Source organism: Cherax quadricarinatus, chromosome 10, assembly GCF_038502225.1.
Source record: "Cherax quadricarinatus isolate ZL_2023a chromosome 10, ASM3850222v1, whole genome shotgun sequence".
NCBI classification, from domain to species: Eukaryota; Metazoa; Arthropoda; class Malacostraca; order Decapoda; family Parastacidae; genus Cherax; species Cherax quadricarinatus.
Genome location: NC_091301.1, coordinates 19,365,656 through 19,387,211, shown reverse-complemented (window position 1 = coordinate 19,387,211; position 21,556 = coordinate 19,365,656). Strand labels below are relative to the sequence as shown.

At 41.2% G+C, this 21,556-nt stretch overlaps 1 protein-coding gene across 1 annotated transcript in view; it reads right to left on the bottom strand.

Annotated features, from left to right (window-relative positions):
* Positions 1-1,812: 1,812 nt before the first annotated feature.
* The window catches only part of Nmd3 (60S ribosomal export protein NMD3), a 61,799-nt gene continuing 42,055 nt past the window's right edge, over positions 1,813-21,556 (bottom strand). The window contains exons 8-10 of the mRNA XM_070083683.1: positions 14,465-14,577; positions 10,907-11,083; positions 1,813-9,559 (exon numbers count right to left, since the gene is read on the bottom strand). Coding sequence (XP_069939784.1) covers positions 9,352-9,559; positions 10,907-11,083; positions 14,465-14,577 — 498 coding nt within the window. The 3' untranslated portion in view covers positions 1,813-9,351. The remainder of the gene's footprint in view (positions 9,560-10,906; positions 11,084-14,464; positions 14,578-21,556) is intronic.

The following is a 21,556-nucleotide window of genomic DNA, read 5'->3' as shown; positions in this document are numbered from 1 at the left end:
TTTGATAGGAGTGAATGGAGACAAATGGTTTTTAATACTTGACGTGCTGTTGGAGTGTGAGCAAAGTAACATTTATGAAGGGGTTCAGGGAAACCGGCAGGCCGGACTTGAGTCCTGGAGATGGGAAGTACAGTGTCTGCACTCTGAAGGAGGGGTGTTAATGTTGCAGTTTAAAAACTGTAGTGTAAAGCACCCTTCTGGCAAGACAGTGATGGAGTGAATGATGGTGAAAGTTTTTCTTTTTCGGGCCACCCTGCCTTGGTGGGAATCGGCCAGTGTGATAATAAAAAAATAATAAGTCGGCCGTCTCCCACCGAGGCAGGGTGACCCCAAAAAAAGAAAGAAAATCCCCAAAAAGAAAATACTTTCATCATTATTCAACACTTTCACCACACTCGCACATTATCACTGTTTTTGCAGAGGTGCTCAGAATACAACAGTTTAGAAGCATATACATATAAAGATACACAATATATCCCTCCAAACTGCCAGGGAATTACTAGTGACATAAGCAAATTTGCTGATGACACGAAGATAGGTAGGATAATTGATTCAGACGTTGATGTCTCGGAACTTCAGGAGGATTTAGATAAACTCAATTCGTGGTCAGAAAAGTGGCAGATGCAGTTCAATGTAGATATGTAAAGTTCTAAAGCTCGGAAATGTTCATAACCCTAGCACCTACCAGCTTAATAATGTTGAACTTAGCCGTATAGAATGCAAAAAGGATTTGGGGGTTATGGTAAGCGGCAACCTTAAACCAAGACAGCAGTGCCTAAGCACGCCTAATAAGGCAAATATATTGCTGGGATTTTTATCAAGAAGTGTAAGCAACAGAAGTCCAGCGTTATACTTCAGCTTTATACGTCATTATTAAGGTCGCCTAGATTATGCAGCTTAGTTCCGGTCTCCATTTTATAGAATGGATATAAATTCATTAGAAAATATTCAGCGACGAATGACAAAATTAATTCATTGCATTAGAAATCTTCCGTATGAAGAGAGATTGAAGTCCCTTAAATTGCATTCACTTGTAAGAAGAAGAATGAGGGTAGACATGATCGAAGTGTACAAGTGGAAGACGGGTATTAATAAAGGGGATATTAATAAAGTCTTGAGGATATCTCTCCAAGAGAGAACCCGAAATAATGGATATAGGAAAGTATTGGTTTGGAAATAGGGTAGTTGATGAGTGGAACAGTCTGCCTAGTAGGGTTATTGATGCTAAGACCTTGGGTAGTTTCAAATTTAGGTTGGATAAATACATGAGTGAGAGGGGTTGGATTTGAGTGGGACTTGTACATGAGTTAACCCTTTCAGGGTTGGTGCCATACTAGTAGGGCTTGCATGCCAGGGATGGTGCCGTACTAGTACTTGTATTCTAGCGCCTTCAAATGTAGCAAGAGAAAGCTGGTGGGCCTACATATAAAAGAATGGGTCTATGTTGTTGCGGCTTAGCGCTTCTTTTTGATTATAATAATAATAATGGGTCTATGTGGTCAGTGTGCACAGTACAAAAAAATCCTGCTTCCATTTTCCATGGAAGCAAAGAGGGGAATATATGAGAGTGGAGATATACTAACACTCCTATATGGATGTAGAGCATGGGTGGTGAATGTTGCAACAAGAAGGCTGGAGGCAATGGAGATGTGTCTGAGGGCAATGTATGGTGTGAATATAATACAGAGAATCTGTAGTTTGTAAATTAGGATGTGTGGGGTTACTAAAAGTATTATCCAGAGGTCTGAGGAGGGGTCGTTGAAGTGGTTCAGACATTTAGAGAGGATGAACAAAATAATGATTTGGAGTGTGTATAAATGTAGTGAAAGGAAGGCAGGGTAGGGGTCAGCCTAGGAATCGTTGGAGAGAGGGGGTAAAGGTTTTTATGTGGGAGGGGCATGGACTTCAAGCAAGTGTGTGTGAGCATGTTCGATAGGAGCGAGTACAGAAGAATGGTTTTTATGATTTGACATGCTGTTGGAGTGTGAGCAGGGTAACATGAAGGGATTCGGGGAAACTGGAAGCTGAACTTGAGTCCTGGAGGTGGGAAGTACAGTGCCTGCGCTCTGAAGGAGGAGTGTTGATGTAGTGTAGGTGTGCCTATGGCAAGACAGTGATGGAGTGAATGATGATGTAAATGTTTCTTCTTTTTCAGGTCGCCCTGCATTGGTGGGAAATGGCTGATGTGTTGATAAAAAAAATTCTACAAAAAATGTATTCACTGTAAGCTAAGGACAAAAATATTTTCAGTAATGTGTGTGTACTGTGTATGCATTTCTTAGACCTAGCTCTAATGTATTATAGTGTAAACATGTTATCAGGCTTTTATACGCATTTGAAAGAGAAAAACGGCTGTTGAACATTACGGTGATTTTTTTTTTTGCTTTACAGCAGTAGCCCGGAACCTAACCTGCTGTATAAGCAAGGCCCTCCTGTACTGGGGTATATAGTCCTCTTTAAATATAAACTGTTGTGTTGAATAAAAAGAAGTAAACAGTATCATTGGCACACATTTAACTGTGAATAGGAAAGATACACCATAAGTTATTCTCCACAATTGAAAATTAAAGTTTGGCATTGAATATTCTTTTTGTTTGGAACTTTATTTTCCAAGGAATTTACACAAGTAGAGTATGTATTTTGGAAACATCCTTTTTTTAATGTTCAACATTTTCAAGAATAAACATAGTACATTCAATAATTAGAAATTCAAAATAATTCAAAATTTCTTACTCAGATGAAAAATCTGAACAAGAAAGATTTTTGTAATTGTAAGAAAGAATTTTTTGATCTTAAAACTGCTATTATCTGTGGCAGACCCACCCAAAAAAAATGCTTGAGATGTAGAATTTCTAAAAATTCAAATTATTTCTCTTACCATTTAAATGGTTATATTTTAGTAAAATACAAAAAAAAAAATTGAATAAAACTTATTCATGGTGAGGTAAGGTGGTGGAAAATGACCCCAAGATGGCAACACTATTATTCCAGCAAGCAAGTTTTTATTTTTAGGTATATATATTTAAACATTTGTTGTTTTCAATAAATAAGTACATCTGTATACATTATTATTACAGTGGTAGGTACCTTGACTTACGAGTGCGCCAACAAGTCACGAGCCGTCACTCAGTCAATTTTTTGCTTTGAGTTGTGAGACAAAATCTGAGTTATGAGCAAGTTTCAGATACGCTGCCACTAGTTGGCTCAGCAAACGCCACAATATCCACCTAGCATCCTGGCATTTTGTGCTTTTTGTGCAGTTATTTTACCAAATTTCTTTTTTCTAACCATGGGTCCTAAGAAAGTAAGTGCAAAGGACAGTGCTGAGAAGAGGATGATGTCCATTGAATTAAAGCACGAAATCATAGAAAAACACGAGAAAATCACTTTTATTTCAGTGTTTTCTCTTATAATAAGACCTCAGAAGGGCAAGAATGGGAAAATATGGTCAGAGCAATAATTTTTTTTACCTAGGGAGTGGCTGCCACTAGTCTGGCAGCGAACTACATGGTGCCACCCCCTTGGGCACCAGAGCTGTTTGCGGTGCACTGGACAACCCTACCAGACAGCAAGAGGCATTGCACCCAGGACATTCTGCAACGACTTGCCTTGGCTAGCATTGTGGGTGCGGAAGGCCCAGGGTGTGTGCCATATTACACCGATGGCTCCAGAGACCCAGTGGCAGGCCGCACAGCTGCTGGGATGTTCCACAGCAATCTGACAGCAGGTTGGCGCCTCCCAGACCATTGCACCATCCTCCAGGCCGAACTCTTTGCCATCCAACAAGCTCTGCAGCATGCTCTTGCAGACCATCAGCATCCCCCCATCATTCACGTTGATTCCAAGGCAGCGATCCAAGCACTTATGCACAGAGAGCCAAAGGACAACATACACTTAATCACATCCATCTGGGGTGACATGCAGACTCTCATGGCCCCGGGTCGCAGGGCTACCATCAACTGGATCCCGAGCCATGTGGGTATCCCTGGCAATGATGCTGCAGATGAGGCTGCTAGGACTGCAACCCTTGAGGCACAGCCACGTGCTGCAATCTCCATCAGCCTCAGCCAGATTGCGCTGTGGGCTGCCGGTGCGGCCAGGCGCCCATTCCCTGACCCTGGGGATTCACGGAGCCTCTGTTGGTATGTCAGGGCGACCCACAGGGCGCCCCCTCCAAGTATTCGGACACAGTCCAGAGAACTGAGGGTGCATATCCACCGCCTACCCTTAGGGTATCCCACCACTGCGCGGATTGTTGAACGGGCACGAGAGGAGCTCTGTGCCCATTGTGACCGAATGGTTCCGAAGCCCTTGGTGCACTACCTGTTAGACTGCCCGGCTACGATGCCCCTTCGCCGTAGACACTTCCCAATGACCCCAGTGGGGCAGGCCCGAGAGGATAAGGCAGCACATCTTGTGTACTTAACTGTCAGGGACTTGGAAACCTTACTTCCAGTCATTGCACGTCATCTGCTCCCCCCCCCTAAAGTTGCTGCGAGGGCCTGCTTTGGGCCTCCATTGCACTGCACACCAGCCGCTGTTAGTGCACACTAACGTCTGGTACGTCATCTGGCCATAGAGCTGGTGAGGTACCCCCCCTTCCTGCTGAAGACCTGCCACGCAGGTGCAAGTAAAGATAAACGACACTTCCCTACCCGGGGAGCCAATGCCGGGTCACCAAAATGGAAGAGACCCGGGCCGGGATACCATATCGGCGAATCAAATAGAATAGAATAGAACCAGTCATTCTATCGAATGAGTGGAAGAAACCACCCATTTACCAATTTCAACTATCCAATACAGTGGTCAGAATTTAGCAATTTTGCCAATTTCACACAAATTTCAAAAGATGCCAATTTCTAAATAGGGTCCAGAATAAATGAAGAAAGACATTTCTGGCACTAAAATGACATTTCCTCTGTTCATTAGTCACGTCCCAATGCCCCTCTTACATTCTTTTGCTTTCCACTTTGAATTTTTATTCTCACAAAAAAATAGAAGATTTACTGTTATTCAGACTACTGCATTACCTGGAGTTTACCTGAAGAGAGTTTCGGGGGTCAACGCCCCCGCGGCCCGGTCTGTGACCAGGCCTCCTGGTGGATTAGAGCCTGATCAACCAGGCTGTTGCTGCTGGCTGCACGCAAACCAACGTACGAGCCACAGCCCGGCTGGTCAGGAACCGACTTTAGGTGCTTGTCCAGTGCCAGCTTGAAGACTGCCAGGGGTCTGTTGGTAATCCCCCTTATGTATGCTGGGAGGCAGTTGAACAGTCTCGGGGCCCCTGACACTTATTGTATGGTCTCTTAACGTGCTAGTGACACCCCTGCTTTTCATTGGGGGGATGTTGCATCGTCTGCCAAGTCTTTTGCTTTCGTAGTGAGTGATTTTCGTGTGCAAGTTCGGTACTAGTCCATTAGTGTAAAAAATGGTATAATATAAGCGCACTTGTGAAAGAATATTAGACTCACCAGCTGATGTGTATTGGACGCATGGCATGATTTGTTTACTTTTAAACTTTGGTAAAAATCGAACATTTCTGCTACTTCGAGCTCAATTTCAAGGTACTTTTCATTGTAAAATCAGTCAAAATTATCTCAATTTCTGTAATATGTCCTCCATTCTATAGAATGAGACCAGGAAAACTAGAATACAACAAATACCATACGAAAAAACAGTGCAAAGTCGCTGTTTTAATCCTAAAACACGGTCTAAGTTTTTTTTTTTCATTACGCACTGTGTGCTGCAGGATTTTTTTTTCTACTGCGCACACTGACCACATAAGACCCATTCTTTCATATGTAGGCCTACCAGCTTTCTCTCACTAGATTTGAGGGCGCTAGAATTTAGGCGTACTAGTACGCCAAAAACCCTGGTGTGTAAGCCGTACTAGTACAGCACTAACCCTGAAAGGGTTAACGTACACCAAAATTTAAAGAAATTGGACCATAAATAATGGAGTTCACTTCTCAGCCATTAACCGCCCCTTAGCGGTATATTTTCATATGGTTTTTATGGTTGTATTCTTGTTTTTTTTTTTTTTTTGGTCTCATTTGATAGAATGGAAAATATGTTACAGAAATGGATATGATTTTGATTGCTTTCACAACGAAAAGTACCTTGAAATTAAGCTCAAAGTAGCGGAAATGTTCGATTTTTGCCAATGTTCAAGATTAAACAAATGAGGTCACCTCCAATGTGTGTCCACCTGGCCAGTCTCATATGCAATCACGAATGGGTTGACATTATTTATACAATTATTACAATAATGCAGTAGACTGAAAAACAGTAAATCTTCTAATTTTTGTGTGAATAAAAATTCCAAATGGTAAGCAAGAGTATTATTATATGAATACATACGTACGTACTAATAAATAATAATGATACGTATAATACATAACACTATAATAATAATTATAACGTGTACGTACAAACTACGTATAATAATTTAGTTTGAGCATGCCACCACTGATGGCAGTGCCTATCGAAACTAAGCTCAGCAGTCCACATGTAACGGAGCTTGCATCGAGGTTGAAGGAATTCTCATGTTTTTCTTACATTTCGTGTAGTTATTTTGCGAAATATCTTGTTTCTAACTATGGGTCCTAAGAAAGCAAGTCCACAGGAGCGTGCCGAGAAGAAAAAGAGGGTGATTGCCATGGAGTGTAGGAATTAAGTGTACAGAGCATTAAGAGTGACAGTGTAACATTAAAAGTGTAGCAGTTATGTGATAGAAAAAGGACGACACGAAATGAACTGACAGTATATGCTGTAGTACTACATAATTTGTTTACATTATTAATATTTGTATTATTATTGTTTTCCTTATGAAACTATGTACCTGCAGTAATCTAATGCAGTTTGCCTCACAAACACTCCATTTTCTGTTATAATAAGAGCATGGGAAGGTATGTAGTCACGACACTGTGGTGGCCCTTAGAGACCCCAACAACCATAATGGCCGCTGTGTTGCCTCACACTACCACTCCTTACATATGTAATATTTTATTCATTCTAGTGTATATATCATGTTTCTATGTTATTAATATTGTTTGTCATATTAGATGAATTGTGATATTAGATAAATAAGCCGTAAAGTTGATATTAGGGAAATATTGAAGTATTATGTCTTGCCTGGAATTCAACTGGAATGGATTAATTCCATTTCAATTAATTTAAATGAGAAAAATTGACTCGACAAACGAGCAAATCGAGATGCGAGTGAGGTCGTGGAATGGATTAAACTCATAAGTAGAGGTTCCACTGTGTTTTCTCCTGCCTCCCAAGAGCCAGGAATTCCACTGGAACGGATTAATGGCATTTCAATGAGGAAAACTGATTTGATGTAAGAGCAAACTGAGTTACGAGCTCTGTCATGGAATGAATTAAAATCGTAAGTCAAGGTACCACTGTAATGGTAATAACTTAAAAAAAAAAAAAAAACATGTTTTATTACTATGAACTGGGAACAGAACATTACATCTACAATTTCAGTATCTGCTACAAATTTTTTCCAATAATTATTGTCTTATTTCTAATGATTATTTTAAGTTTTGCTGTATAGTCCTTGTGGCTTAGCGCTTCTTTTTGATTATAATAATAATAATATTTTAAGTTTTAATTCAGAATAGGGAACTATGATACTGCAAATGTTTCAAGATGAAATAATCTTTAAACAGAGACAGGCACAGTTCTATATCACACAACTTTAAAAAAGAAAATACTAACACACCAGCTGTCTCCCACAGAGGCAGGATAATCAAAAAAAGAACCACTTTCACCATCACTCTTACCAGAGGCAAACTGACATTATAGCTATGATATCCCTTTAAACTGCAATATTCAATTGTATCTACGGTGGGAGACGGCCGACTTGTTGAAAAAAAAAAAAAAAATCTACTAGTAAGGCACTTGGTGGTGACACGTAATGTTGCCAGGGTAACTGGTGTCAAAGGTACTAGTGGTGCCATATGTGATATTGGCAGGGCAGCTGCCAGGGTAATTTGTGAAGTTGGCAGAGCAGATGGTGTCACATGCGGAGTTGCCACAGTAACTGGTGGTATTAGGCATGCTGGTGGTGCCACAATTGCTGTTGGTAGGGCTACTGGTCTCGTGATGTTGGCAGAACTGGTGTTATCTGGGGTGGTGCTGATGCTCACAATTTGTGTTGGCAAGACAACTGGTGGTGCCACATGTGTTGGCAGGGCAGCTAGAAGAGTAACAATGTTGGCAGGGGTATTGGTCTCAGGAGTCTTGGTGGTGTCACATGTAGGGTTGGCAGAAGAGCTGGTGGTGTTGCTTGTTGGTAGGGCACTTGGTGGTTTTCAGGGTTGCTAGTAATACCATATGTGGTGTTGGCAGGGTTACTAGCAGTGCCCTGTATAGCATGTTTACATTTCATATGAGAATTATGTTCTTCACTGTGAAAATAACTGACAGACAACTGCATCCTTCCTTCACTCTGCTGATCCAGCAGCTAGTGATTTTTTTTTCTCTGGCCTGAGAGAAAAAAGTTTAAAGCAGGAAAATCAGGTGGACATAATACACAAATGTCCAGCTGGATATACAACATATGTTATACACAAATTCCAATTTTGAAACAGAATTTCAAATTAAAAACATATTGTGAATTTGGGAGAGCATTCTTAAAATTTATTTTCAAAATTTTGGAGAGCTCTGAAGGACACCATAAACCCAAGATTTAACAGATCTTGGAAATATGGGACAAAACTCCTGGGTTAACCGATTTGGAAATGACAGTGTTGATTAGAGACATGTACATTATTGTGATGATGGCAAAATGAAAATTGCCACAATCAGCAATACCAGCCATCAGCTTCCCCATTAGTTTCTTAAATTGAGGGTATAATTGATGCAAATGAGTCCAAGGAACTCTATCCTTCCCTTCCTTACATTGAACCTAAGTGCCTCCTATTTCCCAGGTACCTCGACAACCTCTAAGTTTAGCACTTGCCCCTGATTAAAATAAAAATGTATAGTGAATGTTAGTAAACAATATATACAACACTTGTTAACATTAAAATCCCCATTTAATAAAACCAGTCATAAGTTAATTATCAGCTCTGAATGATTCACGCAAGTATTCAGTGTATTTAGCAGATCTATCTTTTCACACGAAGGCAGGGTACCCAAGTACCTTGCCTTGGTGTGAACTATTAAATAAGTGATTGGGACACAATCCCAATCACTTATTAAATAGCTGTCTTGCAAGAAGTGCACAATCACACCTCTATTGACCATCCAAATTGCAACACCCCCACACATCCTTATGAATATAATAATTAAGGTAACTGATTTTTTCCTTTACTACCCAAGATATTCCCCATCAACTTATTGCATCATCTCTGCTGCTTCTCCTCCAGTTGGACTGTCCCCAATGTGCAGATCATCAAGCATTTCTTCCAGGCTCACTTGAGGAATTTCACCTGCCTCACTTTCACAGTCATCGCTAGCCATCTTGGTCACATCACGGTAAATATTGACATTTGTGCGATACTGTGGATCTTCCTCCAGATCCTCCAGGAAGTCAGTGTAATCCCTGAGTGAGAAAATGAGTTAGGATTTTTTCTTTGTTGTTTTATATGTAGAGGTGTACATGAAAACCATGGCACGAAATAAGATAAAATAAAAGATGGAAAGTATAAAAATTGAACATATAAACTCAATCTTTGTACTATAGTACCTCTTGCATAAATGGCATCACAAAAAACTAGAAGTGTACCACAAAACTAGAAAAATATCCACAGTCACATTTTGTGCACACTGTGTATGCACATTTCACTGTTCACAAGTATGCAATGTTTAATGCATTTTCCATTCACTGTGGCTTTCATAATTTCATCCTACTCATACCATATTCTTTCAATGCACTGGCCATATCCCACCAAAGTAGGGTGGCCCCAAAAGAAAAAGAAAAGTTTCTCTTTTTAACTTTAGTAATGTATACAGGAGAAGGGGTTACTCGCCTCTTATGACACGCATGGCTTATGGAGGAAGAATTCTGTTCCACTTCCCCATGGAGAATCCTACTCGCATAAACTTCAAATATAAAGCTTTCTGCATCACCACTTAAATATAATGCACAATTCTCTCAATGTTATTAGTCAGACTTCCACTTAATGTTGTCCCATATAATTTACATTCCATATGCCTACTCCCCGAATACCTTCCACATCCCCCCCCACAGGTGCTGTATATCCTACGGGTTTAGCGCTTCCCCTTGATTATAATAATAAAATCCATATGCCTACCTACTTGATTGTTCAAAAAGATTACCAGTGTAAAGAAATGTGAATCAAATATGGTCTTTATGTCGTACAAGAATGGTATACAATACTGACAAGATGATTACCTCACCTTCTGTATATAGTTCTGTCTTCAAATTATGTCCTGGAATTTGTATTAATAGAGCCTCTGGATGGCAAAACATCTAAAATAAAGATACCCAGATGTTGCACATGTGTCTTAATTTCATCATGGCCTTTATAGTCAAACATAAGAGTGAACTGTTTGAATCCTAACTTAAATATATACAGTACAGTAAGTGTCTGATAAAAGTGATTAATAGGAGAAAAGGAGTTCCACTTAAGTGGAAAATGCCTTATATTAAAAGTTCCACTTAATTGACCGATTACTGGATAAGGACAAACACCCAATAAAACAGACTTAATTTGCTGTATTGATAGACTACTGGACACAAAGTACTGCAAGACATATATCATTTGAAGTTAAAATATGTAATTTAGCTTGTACAAATAAATTTTATACCTGCTTCTAAGCAAATACCATAGAGTGAACACTGCAGAGTATGAATAAATCATTCATTAAAATTAAGCATAAAAATCTATAAGAAAAATCAGCTAACTTTTTGAAGCAACAAACATACTTATTCTGACTATGAGCATCATCGTCAAGACCAAGGTGTTTTAGCCTCCAACGACGACGACGGTTTCGTGTAGCCTTATCTGCATAGATTTTTTTCACAAGTATAACATCAGGAACCAAATCTGGATTTATTTTGTCTATGTTTGTATCATTAACATTAGACAACCGAAGGTCAAAGCTGAAATATAATAAATAATTTTTTAACAATTCTAATAGCAACAGCTTTGAAAATTCAAAATATGCACTGCCATGCTAAATTTTCCATAATTATATTAAGACTTGGATTCAAACATTATCTCACAATATTGTTTCAACCAGATCTTCTGTTAATATAAAAGAATATTAGTAATCAGTAATATTTAGTGAAGGAATTCAGAGAAACAGGCTATTTTTATATAGCCGGACTTGAGTCCTAGAAATGGGAAGTACAATGCCTGCACTCAAAGGAGGGGTTCGGGATATTAGCAGTTTGGAGGGATGTGTTGTGTATCTTTATACGTATATGCTTCTAAACTGTTGTGTTCTGAGCACCTCTGCAAAAACAGTGATTATGTGTGAGTGAGGTGAAAGTGTTGAATGATGATGAAAGTATTTTCTTTTTGGGGATTTTCTTTCTTTTTGGGTCACCCTGCCTCGGTGGGAGATGGCCGACTTGTTAAAAAAAAAAAAATTAGTAATCAGTGATTCAAGCAGTGCTATAATGTCAGCATTATGTTTGCTTAAATCTTAAATTATAACTAAAGATACTTAAACAATTACTTTTATTTAGACACTTTTAGCAATATTTGCTGTATGTATAGTAAATCTGTAGGAGAGAGGTGAAAGTGTATTAACTAAGGGAGGAGGAAGTTAGAGTGATATAAGCAACTATTGGCAGAAAGGTGGGCTAATGCAAGTATGAAAAGTGAGGGGGTTGAAGAGAGTTGGGATAGTTTTAAAAATGCAGTATTAGAATGTGGGGCAGAAGTTTGTGGCTATAGGAGGGTGGGTGTGGAAGGAAAGAGGAGTGCCTGGTGGAATGATGAAGTAAAGGGTGTGATAAAACAGAAAACGGTAGCTTATGAGAGGTTTTTACAAAGCAGAAGTGTTGTAAGAAGAGCAGAGTATATGGAGAGTAAAAGAAAGGCAAAGTGAGTGGTGAGAAAGTGCAAAAGGAGAGCAGATGAAAGAGTGGGAGAGGTACTGGCAAGAAATTTTGATGAAAATAGAAAAAAAATTGGAGTGAAATAAACAAGCTAAGAAAGCCTAGGGAACGAATGGATTTCTCAGTTAAAAACAGAGTAGGAGAGTTAGTAGATGGAGAGCTGGAGGTATTGGGTAGATGGCAGGAATATTTTGAGGAATTTTTAAATGTCAATGATGAAAGGGAGGTAGTAATTCCATGCACTGGTCAGGGAGGTATAACATCTATTAGGAGTGAAGAAGAGCAGGATGCGAGTGTAGGGGAGGTGCGTGAGGCATTATGTAGAATGAAAGGGGGTAAAGCAGCAGGAACTGATGGGATCATGACAGAAATGTTAAAAGCAGGAGGGGGATAGTGTGTTGGAGAGGTTGGTATTTTTGTTTAATAAATGCATGAAAGAGGGGAAGGTACCTAGGGATTGGCAGAGAACATGTATAGTTCCTTTCTATAAAGGGAAGGGGGACAAAAGAGATCGTAAAAGTTAAAGCGTACGGTAGGGCTATTGTTGAAAGAATTAGAGGTAAGACAGAGAGTAGGATTGCAGATGAGCAAGGAGGCTTTAGAGTGGGTAGGGGATGTGTAGATCAAGTGTTTACATTAAATCATATATGTGAACAGTATTTAGATAAAGGTAGGGAAGTTTTCATTGCATTTATGGATTTAGGAAAGGCATATGATAGTAGATAGGGGAGCAATGTGGCAGATGCTACCTATTCCATACATGTGTATGGAATAGGTAGTAAGCTACTAAATGCTGTAAAGAGTTCTTATGAGGATAGTGAGGCTCAGGTTAGGGTGTGTAGGAGAGAGGTAGATTACTTCCTGGTAAAAGTAGGTCTTAGACAGGGATGTGTAATGTCACCATGGTTGTTTAATATATTTATAGGTGGGGTTGTGCAAGAAGTAAATGCTAGGGTGTTGGGGAGAGGGGTGGGATTAAATTATGGGGAATCAAGTACAAAATGGGAGTTAACACAGTTACTTTTTGCTGATGATACTGTGCTTATGGGAGATTCTAAAGAAAAGTTGCAAAGGTTAGTGGACGAGTTTGGGAGGGTGTGTAAAGGTAGAAAGTTGAAAGTGAACATAGATAAGAGTAAGATGATGAGGGTATCAAACAATTTAGATAAAGAAAAATTGGATATCACACTGGAGAGAGTATGGAAGAAGTGAATGTTTTCAGATATTTGAGAGTTGACATGTTGGCAGATGGGTTTATGAAGGATGAGGCTAATTATAGAATTGATGAAGGAAAAAAGGTGAGTGGTGTGTTGAGGTATTTGTGGAGACAAAAAAAGTTATCCGTGGAGGCAAAGAAGGGAATGTATGAAAGTATAGTGGTACCAACACTCATATGTGGGTGTGAGGCTTGGGTTGTAAATGCTGCAGCAAGGAGGTGGCTGGAGGCAGTGGAGATGTCCTGTCTAAGGGCAATGTGTGGTGTAAATATTGTGCAGAGAATTTGGAGTGTGGAAATTAGAAGGTGGTGTGGAGTTACTAAAATTATTAGTCAGAGGGCTGAAGAGGGGCTGTTCAGGCGGTTTGGTCATTTAGAGAGAATGGATCAAAGTAGAATGACATGGAGAGTGTATAAATCTGTAGGAAAAGGAAGGTGGGGTAGGGGTCGTCCTCGAAAAGGTTGGAGGGAGGGGGTAAAGGAGGTTTTGTGGGTGAGGGACTTGGACTTCCAGCAAGCATGTGTGAGCCTGTGAGATAGGAGTGAATGGAGACAAATAGTTTTTGGGACATGATGAGCTGTTGGAGTGTGAGCAGGGTAATATTTAGTGAAGGGATTCAGGGAAACTGGTCATTTTTATATAGCCAGACTTGAGTACTGGAAATAGGAAGTACAATGACTGCACTTTAAAGGATGGGTTTGGGACATTGGCAATTTGGAGGGATACGTTTTATATCTTTATATATGCTTCTAATCTATTGTATCTGGGTGCCTCTGTAAAGATAGTGATTATGTATGTGTTAAATGAAAGTGCTGAATGATGATGAAAGTATTTTCTTTTTGGGGATTTTCTTTCTTTTTGGGTCACGCTGCCTCGGTGGGAGATAGCCGACTTGTTAAAAAAAAAAATATTAGATAATTATAAACTCTGCATTAATCAGAGACTGTCTTAATTAATAAGTGAGAGATTTGGAAGACTTGCATTTGCACCCTTGTGCCTTTAGGTACATAAGACCCATACTCTAACAATTAAAACGTTATACATATAAAAAAAAAAAAACAGTAGATAAGAAAATAATGCTCAGTTATAATTATTATGTTGGATATATTCTGCCATCCAATTCCAGTAGCAAGTTACAAAGGATTAACAAACAATATTTGTTTCTTCTTGTAATGAAAACTGAAATGTTATTACGTACCCCAGAACTGAATCTCCTGGATTGAGAATGTGACCGAGATGAGTTCTGCAAAAGATCACATTATCCGAGCCAAGCTCACTAGCTCGTTGGACCCAAACCTCTGCTACCTGGTGCTGTTGAAAAAAATAGTTAAATTTTACACACACACACACAAACATAAAAATATATACATAATCCATTTACATAACTTTTTTATGGTTGAAAGAAAGTATTAGAGCACTAAAAGAAAACAGATGCTTCCTTTCAAGGTGAGTGTTTTGATGATGGTGAAGGGCTCTTGACTCAAGAAATTGGAGCTACCCTTCACTTTCCTTGGATCAAACCTGATTACTTCCCATTACCTGGTACTACATAACCAATGTGAGTTTAATGCTTTCACTGATCATAATGCTGTAATAATTAAGTTTCCTGTCTTTTTTCAAATGCAAAATCAACCATTCATTATTAATTCACTGTAGCAGGTAAAAACAGTCACTCAGGACTATTTAGTGTACTTTGGACATTTGCCCACAACAAAGAGCCATGTACAAACTCATACAGCATAGGAGCTCCAGGCACACAACCTCTTCATACTCTGAATGTCTCCTATACTCAGTGCATTTGTATTGCCAGAAGGGCACAGACATCATAAATCAAATACTGTAGTCCTCTCAACTTTTAATTAAGTTAGAAGAGGATTTATAACTGGTTATAATTATGACCATAATTTTTGAAGGGGTGGACCGGTAAGCCAGCAGAAGGCCTCGGTCAGATGACTTAAAGCTCCAACGGCAGGTCATCATTTGACTAAGATCAGCATCAGTAAACTGTTGACTTGTTTCCTGATGAACCTTACCTAACCTAACCTAGAAAAGGAAAATGTGCAGCATCTAAGAAATGTTGAGGATTCTTTTCAGAATATTTCTGAGGAGAGACATGTTAGGTGAAGATAGGCAGAATATCAATGAGAAGCTTAGCAGAAAAGAAAGCAACCCAAAATCACAAACATACCTTTCCCTCTATAGATATTCTTTGTCTCCAAAGATGCCTTAATGCACCATCCACCTTTTCCCATTCATCATTTCTATGGCTCACCTCATCTTTTGTATACAGGAGGACTGCACTTACAGGGCAAGTTAGCGTCTGGACTAACAATGAAGTGTATATATTTCGGTAGAATTACCAACAATATGTAAAGTAAAAGGACACAAGTGCAACTAATGTGACATTTTATTGTGGCAATGTTTCACTCTCCAGGAGCTTTGTCAAGCCGTAACAGCTTGACAAATCTTCTGGAGAGCGAAACGTAAAGGAGGTTCTGTGGGTGATGGGCTTGGACTTCCAGCAAGCGTGCATGAGCGTGTTAGATAGGAGTGAATGGAGACGAATGGTATTTGGGACCTGATGAGCTGCTGGAGTGTGAGCAGGGTAATATTTAGTGAAGGGATTCAGGGAAACCGGTTATTTTTATATAGCTGGACTTGAGTCTTGGAAATGGGAAGTACAATGCCTGCACTTTAAAGGAGGAGTTTGGAATATTGGCAGTTTGGAGGGATATGTTGTGTATCTTTATACATATATGCTTCTAAACTGTTGTATTCTGAGCACCTCTGCAAAAACAGTGATTATGTGTGAGTGAGGTGAAAGTGTTGAATGATGATGAAAGTATTTTCTTTTTGGGGATTTTCTTTCTTTTTGGGTCACCCTGCCTCGGTGGGAGATGGCCAACTTGTTAAAAAAAAAAATAATAATAATAATAATAGTAATAAGTTCCCTTGAAGCTTGATGTAAGAGTGTGTCACTTGCCTTATCTTATCTCTTCACTCCACTGCTGACAATGATAAACGTCGTCTTATCTTATAACCCCACTAATAACAGTGGTGACATTTGATGAGCCTTCACTTTATTTGTTTTCACTCTTACACATAAACATGTCTGTCTATCTGTCTGTCTCAGAGAGTTGCTCATGAACCAGCTGGTATTACACACAATCACTATCTACAAGCACAGTATAGCACTTTGTCTGGAATTTTTGGGTTATCCTAGGTAATTTACACTATGTACAGTATAACTGTATGTACTTATGTGTTCCTGTGAGATAGAGCCAGATATAAAGACAGAGATAGATACAGACAGACAGACGAAGACAGAGACAGCCAATCAGCCAGCCTACCGAAATTACAGTTCCAGAATTGTTTCTTATTACTTAGGGCATAGGTTATAGGACATTCTGGCAAGATGACACTTTCCTCTTAAAAGGGGAGTGTTAATACGACATGACATCAGTGAATCCTTGGTGTTTACTGCGCTGTTTGCTCTAACTGGTGCTCAATTGAACTAGTGCTCCCACAAGGTACTAAATGGCCCCAGATTTTTTTAATACAGCACACACCAAGGGTTAAGACCCATTCTATGCTGACCAGGCATCTTAGGCCCCATCGTGCCAAATTTGGAGGCAAGAAAAATAAAACATAGATCTACATTTGGAGCGTTAGCAGTAAGAATGTAGATCTGTTTGGACAGTTAAGGGGGTTAATTAAAAAAAAAAAAAAGATTTTTTTTTTTCAAAAATATTCGGAGTGCTACGCAAGTGAATGTAGTGAATGTAGATCTATGTTTGGACAGTTTAAGGGCTAACATTTCTGTCATGATCCCATCAATTCCAGCTGCTTTACCCTATTTCATTTTACACCACTACTCTCACATCTGTCTCTTCCTCACTCCTCAAGGATACTATACCTTCCTGGCCAATGCATGAAATCACTGTCTCCCTTTCCTCATTAACATTTAATTATCTTTTTTTTATTATTATCACACTGGCCGATTCCCACCAAGGCAGGGTGGCCCGAAAAAGAAAAACTTTCACCATCATTCACTCCATCACTGTCTTGCCAGAAGGGTGCTTTACACTAGTTTTTAAACTGCAACATTAACACCCCTCCTTCAGAGTGCAGGCACTGTACTTCCCATCTCCAGGACTCAAGTCCAGCCTGCCGGTTTCCCTGAACCCCTTCATAAATGTTACTTTGCTCATACTCCAACAGCACATCAAGTATTAAAAACCATTTGTCTCCATTCAATCCTATCAAACAAGCTCACGCATGCCTGCTGGAAGTCCAAGCCCCTTGCACACAAAACCTCCTTTACCCCCTCTCTCCAACCTTTCCTAGGCCGACCCCTACCCCGCCTTCCTTCCACTACAGACTGATACACTCTTGAAGTCATTCTGTTTCGCTCCATTCTCTCTACATGTCCGAACCACCTCAACAACCCTTCCTCAGCCCTCTGGACAACAGTTTTGGTAATCCCGCACCTCCTCCTAACTTCCAAACTACGAATTCTCTGCATTATATTCACACCACACATTGCCCTCAGACATGACATCTCCACTGCCTCCAGCCTTCTCCTCGCTGCAACATTCATCACCCATGCTTCACACCCATATAAGAGCGTTGGTAAAACTATACTCTCACACATTCCCCTCTTTGCCTCCAAGGACAAAGTTCTTTGTCTCCACAGACTCCTAAGTGCACCACTTACTCTTTTCCCCTCATCAATTCTATGATTCACCTCATCTTTCATAGACCCATCCGCTGACACGTCCACTCCCAAATATCTGAATACATTCACCTCCTCCATACTCTCTCCCTCCAATCTGATATTCATGTAGACAGCCTGTACTGTCTGCACAGACAGCCCATGCTGTCTGCCAGCTTAGTTCATATTTCACGCTATGCTGGTGCTGCCACCTAGGTCTTGCCACTTCAGTATGCCCAGACTTGCCTCGCCCTCACTCACACAGCGGCCTAGCATCAACACACAAGGCCTCCCAGCTCTCTCTCGTGGGCTGGCCCTGCCCGGGCCATGGGCACACACACACAAGCCTGTGTAACCCACCACTACTTAACAATAAAGTAAGAAGCCTCCGAAGAAGTATATCATTCACACCCGCTACCAGCTACCAAACAAACCCGTTATAAATGGTGACAGCGGTGCTTGCAGCAGTTGTGTTTGCCTGGAGAGAGGGAAGAAGAGGTATGAAGTCATCTTCACTTCATCACCCTACACAAGAAGCATCCGTCTCTCAACGAGTTATCCTGATGTCGTGTCTGCACGTTTGAGCATCCAGACACAGGTACAAGCAGGATCCAGCCAAAATTTGCTGAAATTCTCCGAGAATTGTAATGGCGTCCCAGTGACCCTACGCTGTTTCTCAAGTCACGTGTTCAGCGTCACTTGTATGTTGCTGTTGTTGTTCAGCTCAGCACAGCTGTTTCAGCAAGCCAGAGGTGAGTTTTGTGGTGATTTCTGCATCCAGTGTGTTTCCCCTGTGTTTGTGGGTGGGAGGAGGAACCGCCAGATGCCCGCCCTGCCATACACTCACGCACGCTCCTCGCCACCAGCCTACCATACACCACTCACCACTGCCCACTCCCTCTGCTGTGTTTTCTGCTGTTTTTCGTATGAATTCATTGCCAGTGCTGTGTATCCAAGTGCCCGAGGCCACTCGAAGCTACGTGGATCACGACGTCACGTGGGTGTGGGCGATGTCACGTAGACCTACAAAGCCACGTGAGTTACCAGATGTCCCAGGCCTCATGCTGTGGTCTGCTGCCTGCATCACATCGACGCCACCCACGATGCTGCCCGACTTCATGACGTCACGATGTCTGCTGACGTCACCTCACGATGTCTGCCTGACGTCACCTCGAGATGTCTGTTGACGTCACTGCTGCTGACGTCACCTCGCGACATCACGCCTGACATCACATGATGTCACCATCAAGTGTTCAGTAATTATTTCAGTATTGTCGAGAAGATTGAGAGAAAATATATGTCGTGTGTTAATTAATTCCTCTCAGTCAGTGTTCTCACATTTTAGTATATGTCTTAGTGTCAGTTTTATGCACAGAAAAGCATCATTTGCTAGTTAAGCCATGTTGTACCGTATGTACAGCGGTGTGTTTGTAAGTTTCCGTGTGTCCAGTGAGGTCTGTGGTCAGACCCTTGAGTTGCACCACTGTGGTAAGTCACCCGCGTGACCAGTGTTTGACAGCTGATTTCTCAGCCCTGAGCATATGAGCCCCCTTGTACAGAAAGCTTTTATGCTCGTCGCTCGTGATGTTCTGCAGAATCGTACCTGCTACGATTCCCATCGAGATTTGTTTCACTTCACCTCCAGACCTTCAGAGTGCAGTTATATGTAGAGAAACAAGTCTGGGGACGCTTAGACTAACCTCTGCTATAACTCCAACTGTCGAGAGATGATACTCGTCAAGCCGCAGCCAGCCCTGTCGGCAGGCGCTGTGTCAGCCTCGTGTCACAAGCTTCAGTGAGCAGCCTGCACAAAGAAGATGTCACTTTGACTGCTAGCTCTCTCACTGCAGTCTGGTGTATGATGTTACGACTCCCAGATGTTTCGCCCAGTCGTCTCTGCCACGACTCGCTTCACGCTCGCCGGCAGTGACAGCCCAGCGACAGTAACAGTCGAGAAGTGTCCTCCTGAATCGCTTGCCAGAAGTCCTGCCCAGTTGCCGAGTTTTGTCGACGCCTCACTCGAGGGCACCAGCATGTCGTGCCCCAGGTTGAGTGAAAACCTGCAGCGACTCCTACGATGTCTGCTTCACCGTTCCAGAGGAGACCGTACCCTGTTACGTCACAGCTCAGCCGCAGCGATGTCTCCCGTGTTGCAGTATCTGTCCAGACGCAGGAAGTCGTGCAGTGATGCCCATCGACGCTCATTGCCTTTGACCACGATGTTTAGCACACCCCATGTTTTTTTCTTCCCTCCCTGTAGGAAGTTTTTTTTTCCATGTCCATATGTATATATATGTTTTTATTTTGTGTTCTGTGCCCTGTTCCTACGAGAGAGAGAAACCGAATTTCTTTTACTACCAGTATTGTCGCGTCGGGACGACGCGCGGTAGGTGGCCGAGCGTATGTAGACAGCCTGTACTGTCTGCACAGATAGCCCATGCTGTCTGCCAGCTTAGTTCATATTTCGCGCTATGCTGGTGCTGCCACCTAGGCCTTGCCACTTCAGTATGCCCAGACTTGCCTCGCCCTCACTCACACAGCGGCCTAGCATCAACACACAAGGCCTCCCAGCTCTCTCTCGTGGGCTGGCCCTGCCCGGGCCATGGGCACACACACACAAGCCTGTGTAACCCACCACTACTTAACAATAAAGTAAGAAGCCTCCGAAGAAGTATATCATTCACACCCGCTACCAGCTACCAAACAAACCCGTTATATTCAATCTTTCATCACCTAATCTTTTTGTTATCCTCATAACCTTACTCTTTCCTGTATTCACCTTTAATTTTCTTCTTTTGCACACCCTACCAAATTCATCCACCAATCTCTGCAACTTCTCTTCAGAATCTCCCAAGAGCACAGTGTCATCAGCAAAGAGCAACTGTGACAACTCCCACTTTGTGTGTGATTCTTTATCTTTTAACTCCACACCTCTTGCCAAGACCCTCACATTTACTTCTCTTACAACCCCATCTATAAATATATTAAACAACCACGGTGACATCACACATCCTTGTCTAAGGCCTACTTTTACTGGGAAAAAATTTCCCTCTTTCCTACATACTCTAACTTGAGCCTCACTATCCTCGTAAAAACTTTTCACTGCTTTCAGTAACCTACCTCCTACACCATACACTTGCAACATCTGCCACATTGCCCCCCCTATCCACCCTGTCATACGCCTTTTCCAAATCCATAAATGCCACAAAGACCTCTTTAGCCTTATCTAAATACTGTTCACTTATATGTTTCACTGTAAACACCTGGTCCACACACCCCCTACCTTTCCTAAAGCCTCCTTGTTCATCTGCTATCCTATTCTCCGTCTTACTTTTAATTCTTTCAATAATAACTCTACCATACACTTTACCAGGTATACTCAGCAGACTTATCCCCCTATAATTTTTGCACTCTCTTTTATCCCCTTTGCCTTTATACAAAGGAACTATGCATGCTCTCTGCCAATCCCTAGGTACCTTACCCTCTTCCATACATTTATAAAATAATTGCACCAACCACTCCAAAACTATATCCCCACCTGCTTTTAACATTTCTATCTTTATCCCATCAATCCTG